The sequence below is a fragment of the Rhinoraja longicauda genome, chromosome 22 (assembly GCF_053455715.1).
Source record: "Rhinoraja longicauda isolate Sanriku21f chromosome 22, sRhiLon1.1, whole genome shotgun sequence".
Classification (NCBI taxonomy): domain Eukaryota; kingdom Metazoa; phylum Chordata; class Chondrichthyes; order Rajiformes; family Arhynchobatidae; genus Rhinoraja; species Rhinoraja longicauda.
The window spans coordinates 2,798,497-2,820,732 of NC_135974.1; the positions used below are offsets into that span (position 1 = coordinate 2,798,497).

At 47.2% G+C, this 22,236-nt stretch overlaps 1 protein-coding gene across 1 annotated transcript in view; it reads left to right on the forward strand.

Annotated features, from left to right (window-relative positions):
- Nucleotides 1-22,236, forward strand: part of cdh22 (cadherin 22) — an 882,037-nt gene that overhangs the window by 441,733 nt on the left and 418,068 nt on the right. Inside the window, exon 4 of the mRNA XM_078418609.1 lies at nucleotides 4,959-5,078. Coding sequence (XP_078274735.1) covers nucleotides 4,959-5,078 — 120 coding nt within the window. The remainder of the gene's footprint in view (nucleotides 1-4,958; nucleotides 5,079-22,236) is intronic.

Below are 22,236 nucleotides of genomic sequence, written 5' to 3' on the forward strand. Positions count from 1 at the left end.
GACTATTGTGTTGAATGCATTTGGCAAGAATCCAGGAATTGGTTGGTTGGTTGGCAGGAATTGAGTATTGTGGCAGTGGAGAATGTGGACCCGTTGTGGGTGATCAGCATAGACTGGATGTTCACGCCTGTCTCTTTTTGAACTGACCGATTCTGAAACTTTTGAGAACTTAAATATCCCTCCGTTCAATTATAATCAAAAATATCCCTCAATTATTGCTTCAATCAATTTTTGACTAACTAGTGGGGAGCCAATTATACATGGGAACAAGCTTGAAAGAACTGCACCTCTGCCAGGTAACAAACCTAAATTGAATTGAAATTATGAACTGCAAAAGAAACAAGGTGAATGTGCTGATTTTAATTTGTACCTTTGAAAGCCCCAGAAGCTGTTTTCCATGTCAGTGGCAATGTTTTTCACATCACCACCCCTGCTGCTACAAACCCTGACTGTTATCGTTTGAGTTTTACGCTCCGTACACAGTGGTGCCACCTTGTAGTGTTAGGTTGTTACTCTCGTGGCAGTGAAGACACCAGAATCGCCCGTTGGCCACCAAATTAAATCTCTTTGTGATTGTGTTGCCTCTTGCAACATCTGCAGCTGACTGCACCCTGCAGCTACTAACACAACAAAAAGCCAATGGTTTGAATCATGAAAACCACTTTCACAATCCGATGCTGTCTCCTCGCGTATAGGGTGAATTTTGAACGGGGCGTGTGATAAGGGCTTCGCTAGGGCACCTGACAACCCAGCGGTATGAATATTGATTTCTCTAACTTCAAGTGGCATCTCCTCTCTCTCCGTCCCTCCCCCACACAAGTTGTTGTACCAGCTTCAAAGCCATCTTGTGTAGGGAAAAAAACCCCTGCAGATGCTGGTTTAAATCGAATGTAGACACAAATCGCTGGAGTAACTCAGTGGGTCAGGCAGCATCTCGGGAGAGAAGGAATGGCTGACGTTTCGGGTCGAGACCCCTCTTCAGTCTTCAAAGCCGTCTTGTTGAGTCTCATTGTCCGTAACTCATTTTCACCCAGGCCGCAGCGAACAATGGCCTGTTTCCTTTATCATCGTCACTTTTTTGCATATCTTTCATTCATTTGTTCTGTATCTGTATGGGCGGCACGGTGGCGCAGCGGTAGAGTTGCTGCCTTACAGCGAATGCAGCACCGGAGACTCAGGTTCAATCCTGACTACGGGCGCCGTCTGTATGGAGTTTGTACGTTCTCTCCGTGACCTGCGTTGGTTTTCTACGAGATCTTCGGTTTCCTCCCACACTCCAAAGACGTACAGGTTTGTAGGTTAATTGACTGGGTAAATGTAAAACAAAATTGTCCCTAGTGTGTGCAGGATAGTGTTAATGTGCGGGGATCGCTGGGCGGTGCGCACTCGGTGGGCCGAAGGGCCTGTTTCAGCGCTGTATCTCTAAATCTAAAAATCTAAAATTAAAAAAAAAAAATCTCTCCACATCACCGTCCATATCTGTCGTTTCCCTTTTCCCTGACTCTCAGTCTGAAAGAAGGGTCTCGATCCGAAATGTCACCTATTCCTTCTCTCCAGAGATGCTGCCTGACCCGCTGAGTTACTCCACCTTTTTGTGTCGTATCTTCGGTTAAAACACGCATTCCTTCTGCAGTTCCATCCTACACATATGGTATGGTTTCCTATTTATATCAGTAATCACACCAGGAGTGATGCCGTGGCTGTGGATTAATGTACTAGTCAGAATAGTAAAGATGTCAGCTGCCATTTAGTAGTCAGGCACTGACACAGACTGTACTTACATGACGGAGGGTGGCACATAACACTAACAGTATGTTCATTCAGCTCCGGGGCACTGAAACATTATCTCAAGTCTGCCCTTCTACTGCAGTTTCCTTCTTTATTTTCTCTTTAGCTGTTCCTCGGGAACCTGCTTCTCAAAGGGATCGAGGCTGTGACGTTGTTGCTTGAAGTTTGTTGCTTATCAAGGATGCATTTGTTGTATCCTTTTAGAACTTGGAACATAGAGCAGTACAAAACCATAATGTTTGTGCCGAACATGATGCCAAGTTGAACTGATCTCGCCTGCCTCTACGTGATACACACCCCTCTCTTCCTTCACTTCCATGTGCCCAACCAAAGGACTCTTAAACGCCACTATCGTATCTGTCTGAAGAAGGGCCTCGACCTGAAATGTTACCTATTCCTTTTCTCCAGAGATGGCCCGCTGAGCTTTTTGTGTCTGTCTTTGGTTTAAACCAGCGTCTGCAGTTCCATAGAAACATAGGAAATAGGTGCTGGAGGAGGCCATTTGGTCCTTCAAGCCAGCACCGCCATTCATTGTGATCATGGCTGATCATCCACAATCAGTAACCTGTGCCTGCCTTCTCGCCATATCCCTTGATTCCACTAGCCCCGTTAACTAGATAGTTAGCTCTATCTAACTTTCTTTTAAATCCATCCAGTGAATTGGCCTCCACTGCCCTCTGTGGCAGAGAATTCCACAAATCCACAACTCTCTGGGTGAAAAGGTTTTTTTCTCATCTCAGCTTTAAATGGCCTCCCCTTTATTCCTTCCCACACACGACCGTATCTGCCTCCACCACCACTCCAGGCAATGTACTCCAGCACCCCATCATTCCCCAAACTTGTCCTTCCCACCTTCCTGCTATGCCCCCTAATGTTGGACATTTCCACCCAGGGTAAGAAAGATTCTGACCATCTACCTTACCTATGCCTCCCAGAATTTTATATACAATTATCAAGTCTCCTCTCAACCTCTGACGTTCCATGGAAAGTAACAGGAATCGGAAAGTGCCATCTCTGCCATTCAGTTGCCTCGTAGCTATTTACTTTATGGGCGGTCACGGTGGCGCAGCGATAGAGTGGCCGCCTTGCAGCGAATGCAGCGCCGGAGACCCGGGTTCGATCCCGACTACAGGTGCTGTCTGTGCGGAGTTTGTACGTTCTCCCCGTGACCTGCGTGGGTTTTCTCCGAGATCTTCGGTTTTCTCCCACACTGCAAAGACATGCAGTTTTGTAGGTTAATTGGCTTGGTAAATGTAAACATTGTCCCTAGTGGGTGTAGGGTAGTGTTAATGTGTGGGGATCGCTGGTCGGCACGGACCCGGAGGGCCTGTTTCCGTGCTGTATTTAAATTAAATTTCTTCCCTCGCCCTCTCCCCCTCCATCGACATTCCTTCTTCAGGCTTCACAATTCAAGACTCTTCAAGCCTTTTGTCTCAACCTTCTGTTTGTTTGTTTTTCATTTTTAAAGTCGTCCCCCCGCCTCTGTTCACCTATTACCTGCCAGTCTTTGTCCTGCCCCTCCACTCTTCCAGCTTTCTTCCTCCCCCCACCACCACAATCTGTCTGAAGAAGGGTCTCGTAACCCGAAACGTACCTATCCATGTTCCCCAGGGATGCTGCCTGACCCGCTGAGTTACTCCAGCACTCTGTGTCCAGTATCTGCAGTGCCTCCTGTCTATCATTCTGGATAAACCACCTCTGCATCCTCTCCAAGGCCTCCACATCCTCCAGCAATGGGGCAACCAGAACTGCATTCATTGTATTCACTGGAGTTTAGGAGGATGGGAGTGGATCTTATAGAGACGTATAAAATTATAAAAGGACTGGACAAGCTAGATGCACGAAAAATGTTCCCAATTTTGGGGAGTCCAGAACCAGGGGCCACACAGTCTAAGAATATAGGCGAGGCCAATTAAAAACTGAGGTGAGAAGGAACTTTTTCACCCAGAGAGTTGTGAATTTGTGGAATTCTCTGCCACAGAGGGCAGTGGAGGCCAATTCACTGGATGAATTTACAAGAGAGTTAGATGGAGCTCTAGTGGCTAATGGAATCACGGGATATGGGGAGAAGGCAGGCACGGGTTACTGATTGTGGATGATCAGCCATGATCACAATGAATAGCGGTGCGGGCTCGAAGGGCCAAAAGGCCTCCTCCTGCACCTATTTTCTATGTTTCTATGTTTCTATGCACGCAATACTACAAATGCGGCCTGAACAAAGTCCTATAAAGCTGTGGTCACTGGATATCTACAGTATTTCCCTCCTCTGATTCTGCCTGATCTGCTTAGTTCTTCCAATGGATTTTTATTATTTTTTGCTCCAGGTTCTAGCATCTGATTTTTTCTGTGTTGCCGTAATGTTATAAGTTTACTGGTGTTTTATGGAATATCCATCTGGCTGGTGAAAGACCAGAGGCGAGACATAATGTCTTTATGCCTCCTTCAGCCAATCCACAGTGGAGTTCTGTAATTCTACGGGCCAGTGTCCCAGAGTGGGTAATTAATGTCTGCACGAATTACTAAACTAATCCCATTCTTTGGATTTGGTGTGGAGCGTGGGTGAATCACAATCAGCAGCAGAGGGTAACACATGACCATCTTTTGAATGGCACAATCGGATTTCAATGTATAATAATTGGTGTTAAAAACTCTGCAAGCTTGCGATTTAATCGTATAATTTTCTTCTTTAAGTATAACATTTCATTTGCTTATTGATATGTATAAAATTATAAAAGGACTGGACAAGCTAGATGCAGGAAAAATGTTCCCAATGTTGGTGGAGTCCAGAACCAGGGGTCACACAGTCTAAGAATAAAGGGAAGGCCATTTAAAACTGAGGTGAAAAGGAACTTTTTCACCCAGAGGGTTGTGAATTTGTGTAATTCTCTGCCACAGAGGGCAGTGGAGGCCAATTCACTGGTTGAATTTAAAAGAGAGTTAGATAGAGCTCTAGGGGTTAGCGGACTCAAGCGATATGGGGAGAAGGCAGGCACGGGTTACTGATTGTGAATGATCGGCCTTGATCACAATGAATGGCGGTGCTGGCTCGAAGGGCCGAATAGCCTCCTCTTGCACCTATTTTCCATGTTTTTATGTTTCTGTGTATAATTTAATGTCGTCTGCCATCTGTCCAAAGGAAGATGACCAAGGTTGCTCCTGTTTTCCCGCAGGGACCTCTGTGATGCAGGTGACTGCTTCCGATGCTGATGATCCAACGTACGGGAACAGTGCCAGGTTGTTATACACACTGATGGAGGAGCAGGACCAGTTCACAGTGGACCTCAGGACTGGTAGGTAGGAGCTGCACCTTGTCCTGCATACGGTTCTTGTAATCGGAAAGGAAATACCAGGCTGTGATGTTTGGTGGGCCGTCAGGAGTAGGAGACGTCGGAGGCAGCGATGGGTTTCTCCTGCATTGTCGTGACCTGTTGGAAAGTGACGTGCCAAAGAAATGCCAGAGAATTGTAGTACTTCCATGTTTTGATCAAGTGACCTTGCCTGATGATTGAAATGCAGTTGAGTTTAGTTTTGAGATGCAGCGCGGAAACAGGCCCCTCGTCCCCCCCAGTCCCAGTCCACACCTGTAGTCGGGATTGGGCGGTCACGGTGGAGCAGCGGTAGAGTTGCTGCCTTATGGCGAATGCAGCGCCGGAGACCCGGGTTCGATTCCGACTGCCGGTGCTGTCCGCATGGAGTTTGTACGTTCACCCCGTGACCTGCGTGGGTTTTCTCCGAGATCTTCGGTTTCCTCCCACACTCCAAAGACGTGCAGGTTTGTAGGTTAATTGGTTTAGTAAATGAAAAATGTCTTTAGTGTGTGTAGGAATGGTGTTAATGTGCGGGGATCGCTGGTTGGCGAGGACCCGGTGGGCCGAAGGAACTGTTTCCACGCTGTATCTCTAAAACGCGGGTCTCTGGGGCTGCAAGCGCTGGAAGTCCGCACCTCTACCGCTGCGCCATCATGCCGCCTACTTTGTCCCCTACATCGCACCTCCTCATCTTCTCCTATACTTCCTTTTCTCTCAAGAATATACTTCTTAAATGTCCTTATCCTTCACTTTCACGTTCTCTCATCAGCTGCTCGTTTCTTTATCTCTATGTACAGTATTTCTCATTATTCTCCGTAGATTTCACTCTATCTCTTTCCCTTGCTCCGCTCTTCCTTCACTCGTCCCATTTCCTTTTTGTGTCTGGTTTAGTTTAGAGATACAGCTCGGAAACAGGCCCTTCGGCCCACCGAGTCTGGGCCGCCCCAGCGGTCCCCGCACATTAACACTACCCTACACGCACACTAGGGGCAATCTACATTTATACCAAGACAACTAACCTACAAACCTGCACGTCTTTGGAGTGTGGGCGAAAACCGACGATCTCGGAGAAAACCCACGCAGGTCACGAGGAGAACGTACAAACTCTGTACAGACAGCACCCGTAGTCAGGATCGAACCCTGGTCTCTGCCGCTGTAAGGCAGTAGCTCTACCACTGCCTTGTCTTGCTCTTTCTAATTTTCTATACATTTCTATTTCATTTTTCACCCTCAAATTCCTCCTAATCCTTTATTCTTGTCATAGTTCTACATCCCTCTCTTATTTTAATCACATTCCTCTCCTCCCTGTTGCTCGTGCTACCTCTGTGTTGCTTCTTTCCCAGGAGATTCCTTCTTATCATGTTGCCCATTATTTAACACTGGAGTATTGGAATGGTCCAGGCAGCAGGATTATCCCTTTCGATATAAGAATTGATTAACCCATTTCTTTTCATCAATGAAAGGCATAACCGCATTAGCACATAATCAACAATTGAAATCATTCAAAATGATTGATTTTGGTACTGTATTTGAATTGGTACTCCTAACTGATGTTGAATATGTCTTACGCTGCTTTTACTGGAAGGGAAAGTGTACCGTACACTAATAACTGGTGAAATAATAAGACATCTTTTTGAAGCTGAGGAGAAAGTGTTATTACCGTAATGTAATGGTAATAGCTCACCTGTCGATGTATTGACCATACCTCGCTGCACACGGTTTGGACTCCTAATTTGAGGAAGGACGTCCTTGCTATTGAGGCAGTGCAGCGCAGGTTCACAAGGTTAATCCCTGGGATGGAGGGACTGTCACATGAGGAAAGATTGGAAAGCCTGGGCTTGTATTCGCTGGAGTTTAGAAGGATGAGAGGGGATCTTATAGAGACGTATAAAATTATAAAAGGACTGGACGAGCTAGATGCAGGAAAAATATTTCCAATGTAGGGGGAGTCCAGAACCAGGGGCCACACAGTCTTAGAATAAAGGGGAGGCCATTTACAAACTGAGGTGAGAAGAAACTTTTTCACCCAGAGTTGTGTATTTTGTGGAATTCTCTGCCACAGAAGGCAGTGGAGGCCAATTCACTGGATGTATTTACAAGAGAGTTAGATAGAGCTCTAGGGGCTAGCAGAATCAAGGGATATGGGGAGAAGGCAGGCAGGGGTTACTGATTGTGGATGATCAGCCATGATCACAATGAATGGCAGTGCTGGCTCGAAGGGCCAAATGGCCTCCTCCTGCACCTATTTTCTATGTTTCTATGTAAGTTGATTAGTAGTTCTTATTACACTGCTGTTATTCATTCCATACATGGCAGGCTTGAAGGTAGACACAAAATGCTGGAGTAACTCAACGGATCAGGCAGCATCTCGGGAGGGAAGGAATGGGTGACGTTTCGGGTCGAGAACGTCACCCCTTCCTTCTCTCCCGAGATGCTGCCTGACCCGCTGAGTTACCAGCATTTTGTGTCTACCGTCGATTTATACCAGCATCTGCAGTTTTTTTTCCTACACATCGCAGGCTTGAAGACAGTTTCAAATAAAGCAATAAAACATGGATATACTCAGCAGGTCGGGCAGCATCTGGGAAAAGCGAAGTAAAGATAACGTTTCAGATCAAAGACCCTTCTTCAAAACGGGGAGATTTTAACAAAGTTGAAGGGAAGGTGAGAGGAAGGACAAAGGGAATATCTTTGATAGGGAGACCCTTGGACTATCCTTGATCGGACTTTACTGTGCATTGAACGTTATTCCATTATCATGTATCTAAACACTGGAAATGGCTGGATTGTAATCATGTGTCGCCTTTCCGCTCACTGGATAGCACGCAACGACTGCTTTTCACTGTACCTCGGTACACGTGACAATAAAGCAAACTGTAAACCAGGTCAAATGGGCTAATGGGGCAGTGAAAGGTGACTATGCATCTTTGCCTGGCCTTCCAAGTGGAGCCAGTGAAACTGAGCCTATATATTGTTTCAATCTATTTGCACTCTAGTTATTTGCTGTGCAGGTGACAAATAGACAATAGACAACAGACAATAGACAATAGGTAGGCCATTCGGCCCTTCGAGCCAGCACCGCTATTCAATGTGGTCATGGCTGATCATTCTCAATCAGTACCCCGTTCCTGCCTCCTCCCCATACCCCCTGACTCCGCTATCCTTAAGAGCTCTATCTAGCTCTCTCTTGAATGCATTCAGGAATTGGCCTCCACTGCCTTCTGAGGCAGAGAATTCCACAGATTCACAACTCTCTGACTGAAAAAGCTTTTCCTCACCTCCGTTCTAAATGGCCTACCCCTTATTCTTAAACTGTGGCCCCTTGTTCTGGACTCCCCAACATTGGGAACATGTTTCCTGCCTCTAACGTGTCCAACCCCTTAATAATCTTATAGGTTTCGATAAGATCCCCTCTCATCTTTCTAATTTGCAGTGTATACAAGCCTAGTCGCTCCAGTCTTTCTGCTATTCCAATATTCCTGATATTCCTGAGAAATATAATATGGAGTGAGTGAGTGAAACTATGAACACTATGTATTGTTTCAATCTATTTGCACTGTAGTTATTTGTTGTGCAGCTGAGAAATATTCCTGACAATGGACATTTTGTATGTTTAGTTTTAGTTTAGTTTAAAGATACAGCGCGGAAACAGGCCCTTTGGCCCACCGGATCTGCGCCACCCAGCGATCCCCACACATTAACACTATCCTATACCCACTAGGGACAATTTTTACATTTACCAAGCCAATTAACCTACAAACCTGCACGTCTTTGGAGTGTGGGAGGAAACCGAAGATCTCAGAGAAAACCCATGCAGGTCTTCTATGTGCATGGAGAACGTACAAACTCCGTACAGACAGCACCCGTAGTCGGGATCGATCCCGGGTCTCCAGCGCTGCATTCGCTGTAAGGCAGCAACTCTACAGCTGCGCCACCGTGGTGCCCATGGTGTTGGGGCCTAATGTGGCAGTCGCATTAGTAAACCAACTGTTGAAGCAGAGTTAAGGAGCAGCACATCCATGTTCTGGTGGAGATAGAAAGAATGATTTTATATCCCGGCCTCAGAATACAGAGCTTTATTTGTCATTCGATACCGAGGTACCGAACGAAATTACATTGCAGTCACACACAAAAAAAAAAGAACACAAGACACATGACCCCAACACAAACATCCATCACAGTGACTCCAAACACCCCCTCACTATGATGGAGGCAACAAAACTTCCACTCTCTTCCCCCCACGCCCACGGACAGGCAGCTCGTCCCCGACCGACCCGCACAATCCCCGCAAGGGGATGGAAGTCCCCGCGGCCGAGCCGCACCGGGCGCTGAAAAGTCCCGCGGCCGAGCCGGGCGATTGAAGGCCCCGCGGCCGAGCCGTACTGGGTGCTGAAACGTCCCGTGACCGAGCCGGGCAATGGAAGGCCCCGCGGCCGTACCGTGCGCTGCTAAGTCCCGCGGCCGAGCCGCACCGGGCGATGTTAGGTCCCGCGGCCGAGCCGCACCAGCGGTGTAAAGTCCAGCGGCCGAGCCGCACCTGGCGATGGAAGGCCCCGCGGGCGATGGAAGGCCCGCGGTCGAGCCGCGCCCCGCACCGTGAGGAAGAGACCTAAAAAGGAAAGGTTTCCCCCACCAACCCCACCCCACCCCACCCCTTGACTCAGACTTAGCATCCTTGACACTTGACTCAGATTTAGCATCTTCGTGTCAGATAGCGCAGAAAGAGACCCTTTGGCCCAAGTCGTCCATAGAAACATAGAAACATAGAAAAGGTGCAGGAGGAGGCCATTCGGCCCTCGAGCCAGCACCGACATTCATTGTAATCATGGCTGATCGTCCCCAATCAGTAACCCGTGCCTGCCTTCTCCCCATATCCCATGATTCCACTAGCCCCTAGAGCTCTATCTAACTTGCCGATGAAGATGAATTTTCTACGCGAGTCCCTTTTACCCCTTTTTGGCCACGTCACTCTAAACCGTTCACATCATGTGCCTGTCCAGATATCTTTTAAATACTGCCATTGTAGCTTCAGTCGGAAGAAGGGTCTCGACCCAAAACTTCACCCATTCCTTCTATCCAGAGATGCTGCCTGTCCTGCTTAGTTACTCCAGCATTTTGTGTCCACCTGCTTCAACTACCTCCCCTGGAAGATTATTCCATATACCCACCACCTTCTGAGTAAAAAATGTTACTTGAAGTTAGAGAAATCAATATTCATACTGCTGGGTTGTAAGCTGCCCAAGTGAAATATGAGGTGCTGTTCCTCCAATTTGCATTTGGTCTCACTCTGACAGTGGAGAAAGCCCAGGACAGAAAGGTCAGTGTGGGAATGGGAAGGGCAATTAAAGTGTTTGGCGACCAGGAGATCAGGTAGGTCCAGGCGGACTGAGCAAATGTGTTCAGCGAAACAATCGCCCAGTCTACTTTTGGTCTTGCCCAAATGTATAAGAGTCCACATCTTGAACAACGGATACAGTAGATGAGGTTGGAGGAGGTGCAAGCAAAGATACTAGAGGAGCAAGATGGACCACTCTGTCAAAATCGCCTACACTGAAGTGTTGTACACAAAGGAGCGTAACGTCCGCCATTTTAGTAAGCAAAACCCGCCGTTCGCTCTGCCTCTCGCAGTGTGATCAGTGTTTTGGGGAACAGTATGTGTGATGATACCATTAAAATGCAGAATATATCTCATCTATCAACTCACAGATTTTTGTTATTATTCTTTTAAAATGTTTCTGCACGTTTCTGCCTACTAAAATGGTGCCGTGACGTACTACGGTTTTTAGGGTCGAGTGGTCTATCTTGCTCTGCTCCATTACCACCTTTGGGTGCAAGGTGAATCTCTCCCTCGCCTGAAAGGATATCAGCAATATTGTGTTCCATGGAACTGAAATGACCTGTTTGAAGAATCTCCCGCCCCCCCCGACATCAGTCTGAAGAAGGGTCTCGACCCGAAACGTCGCCCATTCCTTCTCTCCTGAGATGCTGCCTGTCCTGCTGAGTTACTCCAGCATTTTGTGAATAAATACCTTCGATTTGTACCAGCATCTGCAGTTATTTGCTTGCACCGTTTGAAGAATGAAATCAGAACGATTTTGCGTTGATAACTGTTGGCATAATATAAATAAGAATGCAAATAAAATATCACAAGCAAAAACACATTAAAAGTGAGTTACAGGAGGAAAACAAAACATTTATGGAGAGCACATGAGAGAATAATGCGGAAATAAATTATCTAAATTATCACCTAGTTTGTTGACTGTGTTCTTGTCTCAGGTGTGAAATTCATGGCTGTGTCACAGTGGCATGCTAAGCTGCATGAACTAGTGTTTATTCGGATAATTACATATTGTATTACACAACAAATAAAAAACAAATCAAACAATTATTTGAACTAAATAAGTGAAAGGATGTAATAAAGACTTGCATTTATTTAGCATTCTTCATATTGAGACATCTGAAAATGCTTCACACACAGTGGGGTGCTTAATGAAGTTCATTCATTCATACAGTGAAGAAATTGTTGCAGTCAATCCATGCTTAACACAGACCCCAGCCACGATCATAGAGTGACACAGACCCCAGCCATGATCATAGAGTGACACAGACCCCAGCCACGATCATAGAGTAACACAGACCCCAGCCACGATCATAGAGTGACACAGACCCCAGCCACGATCATAGAGTGACACAGACCCCAGCCACGATCATAGAGTGACACAGACCCCAGCCACGATCATAGAGTGACACAGCATGGATACAGGCCCTTCGGCCCAGCCTGCCCACACCGGCCAACATGTCCCAGCTACACTAGTCCCACATGCCTGCGCTTGGTCCATATCCCTCCAAACCTGTCCTATCCATGTACTGATTCTTAAACTTTGGGATAGTCCCAGCCTCGACTACCTCCTCCGGCAGCTTGTTCCATGCACGCACCATCCTTTGTGTAAAAAAAGTTACCCCTCAGATTCCTATTAAATCTTTTCCCCTTCACCTTAAACCTATGTCCTCTGGTCCTCGATTCACCTACTCTGGGCAAGAGACTCCAATTGTCTGATGAGGGACAAGGAGTAAGTATTTACAAGCACGAAAAGCAGCTGCGGCTTATCTGCGGTCCATTTGTCTTTGTGTTTTTGTTGTTTTTTTGTCTTAATTGTAGTTGTGATGTGGTGTTTTTGTGTTTGTGTACTATGTGTGTATGTGGGGGGGAGGGGGGGAACTGTAAAATTGTAAATAGGTGTCCCTTCCGAACGGAGACCCGACCTTTGTTTTCTGGGTGGTGTCTCCGTTTCTGCTGCGGCCTACCATCGGCCCAACTCCTGGAGCTGTCGGCCTCCAGGGCTCCGGTTCGCAGAGTCCGCAGACCGGACTAACCATCAGCGGAGCCGGCCGTCCTCGGAGGCTGCGGGAGCGGCTGCGGCTGCGACTCGCCTTAGGCTCGGGCCGCGTGGATGCCGACATCGGGAGCTCCGGCAGCGGCAGCGTGTTCGCCCGCCCCGGATCGCGGGGCTTGGGTCGCGGGCATTTCACCGTCCGGCGCGGCCTAAAATATGCCGCGGGATATTTCCCTGTTGGGCGGAGGCTTCAATGTCGGGAGCCACGACCGCCCCGACGTGCAGCAACAGCGGCAGCAGCAGCGTGTTCGCCCGCCCCGGATCGGACTTATCATCGGCGGAGCCGGCCGTCTTCGGAGGCTGCGGGAGCGGCTGCGACTCGCCTTAGGCTCGGCCCGCTGCGGACCATCCGGCGCGACCTGCAACCACAACAACCTGACTGCGGGAGAAGACGGCAGGAGAAGGGAAAGACATTGTGGCCTTCCATCACAGTGAGGAGAGGACTGGAGGAGACTCACTGTGATGGATGTTTCTTTGATGGATGTTTCTTTTTTTGTGTGTTTTTGGGGTTGTGTAATTTTAATGCCTATTTAATGCTTTTATTGTTGGACTGTGGGTGACTGAATTTCGTCCAATTTGGATGACAAATAAAGCTATCTCTTGAAGTTAAAATGCTGCATTTCAAATCTGGAGTAGGCCATTTAGAACGGAGATGAGGAAGAACTTTTTCAGTCAGAGAGTGGTGAAGGTGTGGAATTCTCTGCCTCAGAAGGCAGTGGAGGCCAGTTCGTTGGATGCTTTCAAGAGAGAGCTGGATAGAGCTCTTAAGGATAGCGGAGTGAGGGGGTATGGGGAGAAGGCAGGAATGGGGTACTGATTGAGAGTGATCAGCCATGATCGCATTGAATGGCGGTGCTGGCTCGAAGGGCTGAATGGCCTCCTCCTGCACCTATTGTCTATTGTCTATTGTCTATTGTCTATTGTCGAGATTAAGGAGCTTATTAAACACTAGACCAAGTGGACCCGTTCGGCCCAAACCTCTCCTGCATTGGTGCAGCACCCTCTGCTCTTCCCGCTCCCCCCCTCCCCCCTCCCCCCTCCCCCCTCCCGCCCTCCCCGCTCCCCCCTCCCTCCTCCCCCCTCCCCACTCCCCACTCCCCCCTCCCCCCTCCCGCCCTCCCCGCTCCCCCCTCCCCACTCCCCACTCCCCACTCCCCACTCCCCACTCCCCACTCCACCCTCCCCTCTCCCCCCTCCCCCCTCCCCCCTCTCCCCTCTCCCCTCCCACCTGCCTAATATGCTGTTGGCCCTCCGTGTGCAGCCCCATACGCAGCAGGGTGCGATGCACTGTGTATTGTGACACATTCCTCCCGTGACCACCATTAAATGTTTCTGTGACTTGTGCCACAGTCGACCTTCTGTCGGTTCGGACCAGACGGGATAGCCTTCGTTGCCCTCGCGCATCGATGAGCCTTGGGCGCCCAACACCCTGTCGCCGGTTTGTGGTTTGTCCCTCCTCGGACCACTGTCGGTCGGTACTCACCACTGCTGACCGGGAGCACCCCACAAGCCTTGCCGTTTCAGAGATGCTCTGACCCAGTCGTCTGGCCATAACAATCTGGCCCTTGTCAAAGTCGCTCAGGTCTTTACTCCTGCCCATTTCTCCTGCATCCAACACATCAACATCAAGAACTGACTGTTCACTTGCTGCCTAATATATCCCACCCCTTGACAGGTGCCATTGTAACAAGATAATCAATGTTATTCACTTTGCCTGTCAGTGGTCATAATGTTTTGGCTGATCGGTGTGTATATATATATGTATATATATACGCAGCACAGATCCGTACGGAATTCCACTGGTCACAGACCTCCAGCCAGAAGCCAGTTCTGAATCCATATGACCAAGTCATAATATAAGAAGATAACTGCAGATGCTGGTACAAATCGAAGGTATTTATTCGCAAAATGCTGGAGTCTGAATTCTTCAGTCTGAAGAAGGGTCTCGACCCGAAACTTCACCCATTCCTTCTCTCCCGAGATGCTGCCTGACCTGCTGAGTTACTCCAGCATTTTGTGACCGTCATCGTGAATCCCGTACATTATAATCTTCTGGAGCAGCATACCATGAGAAACCTCATCAAACGCCTTACTAAATACAACATTCACTGCCCTACCTTCACCAACCTCCTTTGTCATTTCCTCAAAAAACGTCATCAAGTTAATAAACACACGACCTGCCATGTACAAAGCTGCTTTGGCTATCCCTAATTAGCCCAATCTCTTCCAAATGGGAGTAAATACAATCCTGAAGATTTTTTTCCAATGCTTGGATGTGGACAAGATGCTTCCACTAGTGGGAGAGTCTGGGACCAAAGGTCAGAGCATCAGAATTAAAGGATGTTCCTTTACGGGGAATTTCTTTAATAGACAATAGACAATAGGTGCAGGAGTAGGCCATTCAGCCCTTCGAGCCAGCACCGCCATACAATGCGATCATGGATGATCACTCTCAATCAGTACCCCGTTCCTGCCTTCTCCCCATACCCCCTCACTCCGCTATCCTTAAGAGCTCTATCCAGCTCTCTCTTGAAAGCATCCAACGAACTGGCCTCCACTGCCTTCTGAGGCAGAGAATTCCACACCTTCACCACTCTCTGACTGAAAAAGTTCTTCCTCATCTCCGTTCTAAATGGCCTACCCCTTATTCTTAAACTGTGGCCCCTTGTTCTGGACTCCCCCAACATTGGGAACATGTTTCCTGCCTCTAATGTGTCCAATCCCCTAATTATCTTATATGTTTCAATAAGATCCCCCCTCATCCTTCTAAATTCCAGTGTATACAAGCCTAATTGCTCCAGCCTTTCAACATACGACAGTCCCGCCATTCCGGGAATTAACCTAGTGAACCTACGCTGCACGCCCTCAATAGCAAGAATATCCTTCCTCAAATTTGGAGACCAAAACTGCACACAGTACTCCAGGTGCGGTCTCACCAGGGCCCGGTACAACTGTAGAAGGACCTCTTTGCTCCTATACTCAACTCCTCTTGTTATGAAGGCCAACATTCCATTGGCTTTCTTCACTGCCTGCTGTACCTGCATGCTTCCTTTCAGTGACTGATGCACTAGGACACCCAGATCTCGTTGAACACCCCCTCTTCCTAACTTGACACCATTCAGATAATAATCTGCCTTTCTATTCTTACTTCCAAAGTGAATAACCTCACACTTATCTACATTAAACTGCATCTGCCATGTATCCGCCCACTCACACAACCTGTCCAAGTCACCCTGCAGCCTTATTGCATCTTCCACACAATTCACACTACCCCCCAGCTTAGTATCATCTGCAAATTTGCTAATGGTACTTTTAATCCCTTCATCTAAGTCATTAATGTATATCGTAAATAGCTGGGGTTCCAGCACCGAACCTTGCGGTACCCCACTGGTCACTGCCTGCCATTCCGAAAGGGACCCATTTATCCCCACTCTTTGCTTTCTGTCTGTCAAACAATTTTCTATCCATGTCAGTACCCTACCCGACTTTAGTCAGAGGGTGGTGAATCTGTGTGAATTCTTTGCCACAGAAGGCTGTGGAGGCAGTCAATGGATATTTTTAAGGCAGAGATAGATAGATACTTGATTAGTACGGGTGTCTGGGGTTGTGGGGAGAAGGCAGAATGGGGTTAGGAGGGAAAGATAGATCAGTCGTGATTAAATGGCGGAGTAGACTTGATGGGCCAAATGGCCGACTTCTGCTCCTATCACTCTTAAACAATGCATTTTGCAGCTACATTGGCAGGTTCTGAAGCCAATGGCACCAACCCAAGGAAATGCTGCCAGTTCTCAGCAGAATGATGGCAATACCCTCATGCCAATACAATCATTTATTTGCCTTTTATTTACCTGTGTGTAATCCCGGAATGGCGGGACTATCATATGTTGAAAGACTGGAGCGACTAGGCTTGTATACACTCTAATTTAGAAGGATGAGAGGAGATCTTATCGAAACGTATAAGATTATTATGGGGTTGGACACGTTAGAGGCAAGAAACATGTTCTCAATGTTGGGGGAGTCCAGAACAAGGGGCCACAGTTTAAGAATAAGGGGAAGGCCATTTAGAACTGAGATGAGGAAATACTTTTTCAGTCAGAGAGTTGTGAATCTGTGGAATTCTCTGCCTCAGAAGGCAGTGGAGGCCAATTCTCTGAATGCATTCAAGAGAGATCTGGATAGAGCTCTTAAGGATAACGGAGTCAGGGGGTATGGGGAGAAGGCAGGAACGGGGTACTGATTGAGAATGATCAGCCATGATCACATTGAATGGCGGTGCTGGCTCGAAGGGCCGAATGGCCTCCTCCTGCACCTATTGTCTATTGTCTATTGTCTATTGTCTATTGTGTACCGTATTAGGCCCGGGGGGTGCTGTAGGCCCGGACAATGTTGGCCCGGGGGCCACTGTAGGGCCAGACAGTGTAGGCCCGGAGGCCCGGGCACCGCCTACTAGAGGTTGCATAGCAACCCGCCTCCCGGCCCGGGCGGCCGCCATTGGTGGAGTAGGACCACATGGCCGCTGGCTGGCTGAGGTCGCGTGGAGCGCGGGGGGCGGTGACGTCACCTTTTGTCCCTTATTTGGGGGTGAGAAAGTTGGCAACCCTATCTGTGTTTACATTTAAACCTGCTTTTTAAGACTTAACCGCATTGAAGCTTCAAAAATCGCCGCATTACGAGAACTGGCGAGTATCTTTTCAATTTCTCATTAGATAGATACCGTGATGAATATGCCTAATTACCCGATGCGTAATAAAAGAGAGCCAGAAAACATGTCTGTATCTTGAATTAATATTCCGTGATTTATTTACTATTCCATGAAAATGCTTGCAACGGTGAAAGGAACCTGCATCACAAATGTACCACTATCCCGGCATAACTTAAAACAGGCTGCAATGTTACTTTCGTAGTGCTTCTAAAATGCTCCCCTTCCATCTTATATTTAATCTAAAACTAGACCAAGTGGACCCATTGGGCCCAAACCTCTCCTGCATTGGTGCAGCACCCTCTCCTCCCCCATCCCCCTCCCCTCTTTCCCCCTTCCCCTCCCCCTCCCACCCTACCTCCCCCTCCCTCCCCCCTCCCTGCTCCCCTCCCCGTCCCTCCATCCCCCCATTCCCCTCCCCCCACTCCATCCCCCTCAACCACTGTAGTGGCCAGCTTTTCGTCTATCAATTAGCTCCCAAGCTGCCACTTGCATAGACCGGATGAGCGATAAGCGTAATGACTCGAACAAATAATAACAGAGATCCTCCACGACATTTGATAGTTAGTCTTCTTTATTTGAAGGTGCAATAAACATATATCGGCATATCTCTTGTCATCGACTGGTTATTAATTGCTAGGTAAAATTCCATATCTTACCACAGTCTATGCAATCGATACTGGTTGCCAGATATAACTTTGACACAGTTTGTATTAATCTTCTTGTTAATGAAACAGGCGATTACGTCTTGGCTAATATCTGGATGACCCTCTGTCAGCACCTCCTTGGCTCAACCACCCTCTCCGCCAGCACGTACCCAACTGCCCGCACTCTAACTCCGCCCAGCCCCCACGTAAGCATTGCATTAACTCTATAGTGTCCAGACTACAGCAGGATACAAGGTAATAATATTAATAAGCAAAAATAACTAATAACTGCAAAATGGCTCCTACACACCGGCCCCTAATTGTTATAAGTGTACAGCGCAACAATTACTAATACAAAAAAAAGTGGAGCCAAAGAAAAAAAAAACTCCATACATATTCAAAGCATGAATTATACATTGGCGTCTAATCTATTACAGTAGTTAATCAACAAAATCATCAGTCTATGTATCAGCTTCCAGTAGCAGACATATCTTGGTAATCGTTCCCTCCAAGATATTGTTCTTGGTCTGCAGCTGAAGTGCGTCCGATATGGTCTCCAATATTTTGCTTATCAGCCAGGTGTTTTCAGTCTCCTTCTTTTCCAGTTTAAGAAGCGGTCTGTCGTTAGTCCTCCAGCTTCATCTGCGGGATTTTCCAGTCTCAGATGTGAAACAGTGCCGTAACCACTTTCACTTGCGTCTGAGAAGTGGTGTAGCTGTACATTTCTGATTTGACCCAGGTCGGTAGGCTTCATGCACCGGTCTACCGCAAACTCTGCAATCTTGTCAAGATCCGTCAGCCATCCTGTCCACTTCTGACGGAAAGTTTGGGGTATATCGTCATCCCAACCAAGCTTCTCCTTGCAGAGTTCCTGCATAATCAACTTAGCAGGCAGAGTAAATGGTACCAGAAATCCTAGAGGGTGGTAAATAGCGCCAACTACTGACAGGATGCCACGTCTGTTGCATGGTCGTTCCTGTACAGCAATTTTGAACTTGAACCTATCGGTTTCCATGCACCAGCGCAATCCTAGTGCTCTCTCCATCGGCAGATTGTCCTGATCCAAGTCCAACTCCTTGATCTCTTTAGCTCTACTTGCTTGAGGAATGAATGCTAGTACAGCACGACTATTACTGATCCACTTTGATAGCGTAAATCCTCCCATTTGGCAGATGTCAGTCAGGTTTTTTACCATCCGGACTGTTTCTAGTTCCGAAGGCATGGACTTCAAACAGTCATCCACATAGAAGTTGCTCTTCACCGTGTCTATCACCTCTTCTGAAAAGTGTGCTCCGTTGTCTTCAGCAGTTTTTCTCAATGCAAAGTATGCACAACTTGGTGACGACAAAAAGATGTACCTTCATGCGGTATTCCACAAGATCTTGCTGCTCATCACCATCAGGCCACCACAGAAACCGCAGATAGTCAACATGCTTTTCCGATACCTTGACCTGAAGAAACATTGCTTTAATATCTGTCATCAAAACAACCGGCTCTTGCCTGAATCTGATGAGAACTCCAATGAGTTAGTTAGTTAGGTCTGGACCTTGTAGCAGCTGGCAGTTAAGTGATGTCCCTTTAAAGACTGCCGCACAGTCAAAGACCACACTTATGGTTCCTTTCTTCGAGTGATACACCCCGTGATGAGTGATGTACCAGAGTTTCCCATCATTACGGTTCAGCTGGTTCATTGGTACAATTTCAGCATAATCACTATTGATCATTTCCGTGAGGAAAGATGTGTATTCACTGCAAAACCTTTCATCCTTATTAAACTTGCGTTTCAAGCTCTGGATACGCTGCTCTGCAATGCACCGATTGTTAGGCATGATGGTATTCTCCTGCTTGAAAGGTAAGTCCAGACAATAATGTCCATCTGTCATCCTTGCCGAACGATTCATAATATCAATGAACTTTACCTCTTCTCTCGACATTTCTTCCTTGTCCTTGCTGGTTTCTTCATTGAAGTCATGGTTGTATTCTTTGAGCAGAAGTTCTTCCAGATTAACAACGGATATTCGATTAACAACCGCTGTGGGAAAGCCTTTTCCAGTGCTGTTGTCATGGTCCTCTCTATTTAGACCATAAATAACCCATCCCAACAAGGTTTTCATGGCGAATTGTCCATCTTCTTTGCTGTGGACCACTTCCCAAGGTTCCAATACCTTGGAAGCATTGGCTCCGATGAGTAAGTCAATACCAGAGTCTATTTCAGTTATCTTGATATTCTTCAAATAAGGCCATTGCTCCAGGTCTTCCTGTCTAGGAATGCTTAACCGTGAAACAGGAATGGTCTTACTGGTAAGCATGTCTGGTAGTTGAACAAAATCATTGCTGTTCAGACCAGATATTTCCAAACCAGGAACAACACAACTGGTTATAGACTTCTCTTGATTCATGGTATGCAGGGTAAACCTTTCCTTTTTGTCCTGAGATCTTCAGTCTTCTTACCAGGCTTTCGGTGCAGAAAGTAACTGAACTTCCACCATCCAAGAAAGCGTACGTTTGCAACACCGTGCTCCCATTGTAGCTCTTCACTTCCACTGGTACGATCGAGAAGATGCAAGTTTCTTCACCGGCTCCGATATGTCCACACATCGGAGAAAGAGGAGTGGCGTTACTCTGGCTCGCTTGGTCCTTGGTTGGTTGCTCAGGTTTCATTTGTCCTTCTGTTCAAAATGAAGTATCTCAGGATGGTCTCCTTTGCATACAGCACAAGTCAAACGATTCTTGCAATTTCTGCTCATATGACCTTCTTTCAAACATCCAAAACAAATTCTGTTCTCTTTTATAAATTCTCTTCTCTCCTTTAGTTCCTTCTGTTTGATCTGCGACACTTCTCCAGCGTGTGACCCCTCATGTTGCAAAACAGACAAGGATCTTGCTGCTTGCCGATAGGTGAGTCAGCTTTCTCTCCTTTAGTTGTCAGGTTCCCTTGGGCCTGTTCTTCCATGGGTTCGGCAGCCATAGCAAAACTGCTTTTGGTCGTCCTCGACTTCTCTCTTGATCTACCGAAGGTAGGGTTTTTAGCAGCTGCTGGTATTTTGGCCACATCAATATTCCCATAAAGTTGATCCGTCAGTATCTCCACTTGTACCTTTATGAAGTTTTCCAAGTCCGGAAATGTAGGCGAAGGTTTCTCGGTTCTTTGGATTTCATACGACCAAACTCTCCACCTTTCTCTGAGCTTGTAAGGCAGCTTTCGAAGAATGGTCATCATATTGGAGTGAACGTTCATTTCATCCATGTATTTAAGCTGCTGCATTGCATTGCAACAACCTTTGAGGAATAATGAGAACACTTGTGAAGCCTCTATACCACCTGGCTTGATGATTGGCCAGGCCAATGCTCTGGATATATAAGCAGTGGCAATCTTCTGCTCGTGGCCAAAATGCTCTTTAAGCAATCTACTTGCCTCCTTATAGGTCTGGTCGGGATGCAAATGTTGACAGCTACAAACTAATTCTCTGGCTAGTCCTCTCGTATATTGTTCCAGAAAATGATAACGATCACTTTCATCGTCAGTCTTCCATTCTACTCCTCTCTCAAATGCCTTGACAAAAGGTTGATATTGCAAGGTATCACCACCATACACAGGAATGTCTCTTGCCGGTAGGAGAGAAGAAAGATATTGTTTAGCCAGAAGTTCGGTCGCTAAACGTTGCTTCCGTAATAGCTCGCATAAATAACGTTGGTCTCCATCATGACGTTCCAGGGATTTAGTGCAAACACATCCCTGCTCATCCCTCGGTTTATGAAACCCTGTCTTCCTTCCTTGATGAGGATGTGGGGTAAAGTGAGCCGTACCACTAGCTTTTACCAATGGTCTCCAGGTTGTTTGCTTTGGTCAAACAACCTGTGACTCCCATTCAGGCCAGGGTTCAGTCATGGATGGTTCCTGTCCAACTGGCACCTGACTTTGGACGACTCCTCTTCCTGGATAAGAACTCATCCTATCGGATACTATCGAGCTTCTTCTTGATCTTGGAGCGCTAAGTGCACTGTTTTGTCTTGGCTGCTGCCATTTTAGACTCCAACTACAATCGTTCTTTCTCTCTTTTCAAATGATCACTCCTCTTCTTGTAATCTAATTGTCTTCTCATCTGTTCTTCTTCTTCTTGTAGTTGTCTTCTCTTCCGTTCTTCTTCTTCTTCTTTCCTTTGTTCTTCCTCCATTTGGCCTTCTAGCTTCTCAATCTCGTGCTTCTGTGCCATGAACACAGCTTGTTCAGCAAGAACAGCCAGTTCCACCTCAGCCTCCATACGCACAGAAAGTGTCGAAGATGCACGAGATTTGATGCTCAACTTAGAGGTCGAAATATTTGAAGCACTATCTCCAGGTTTGATGGAGTCTGCATCATCGCCACCCTTGCATAAGGTGCCCTCAACATTGGCCTCATG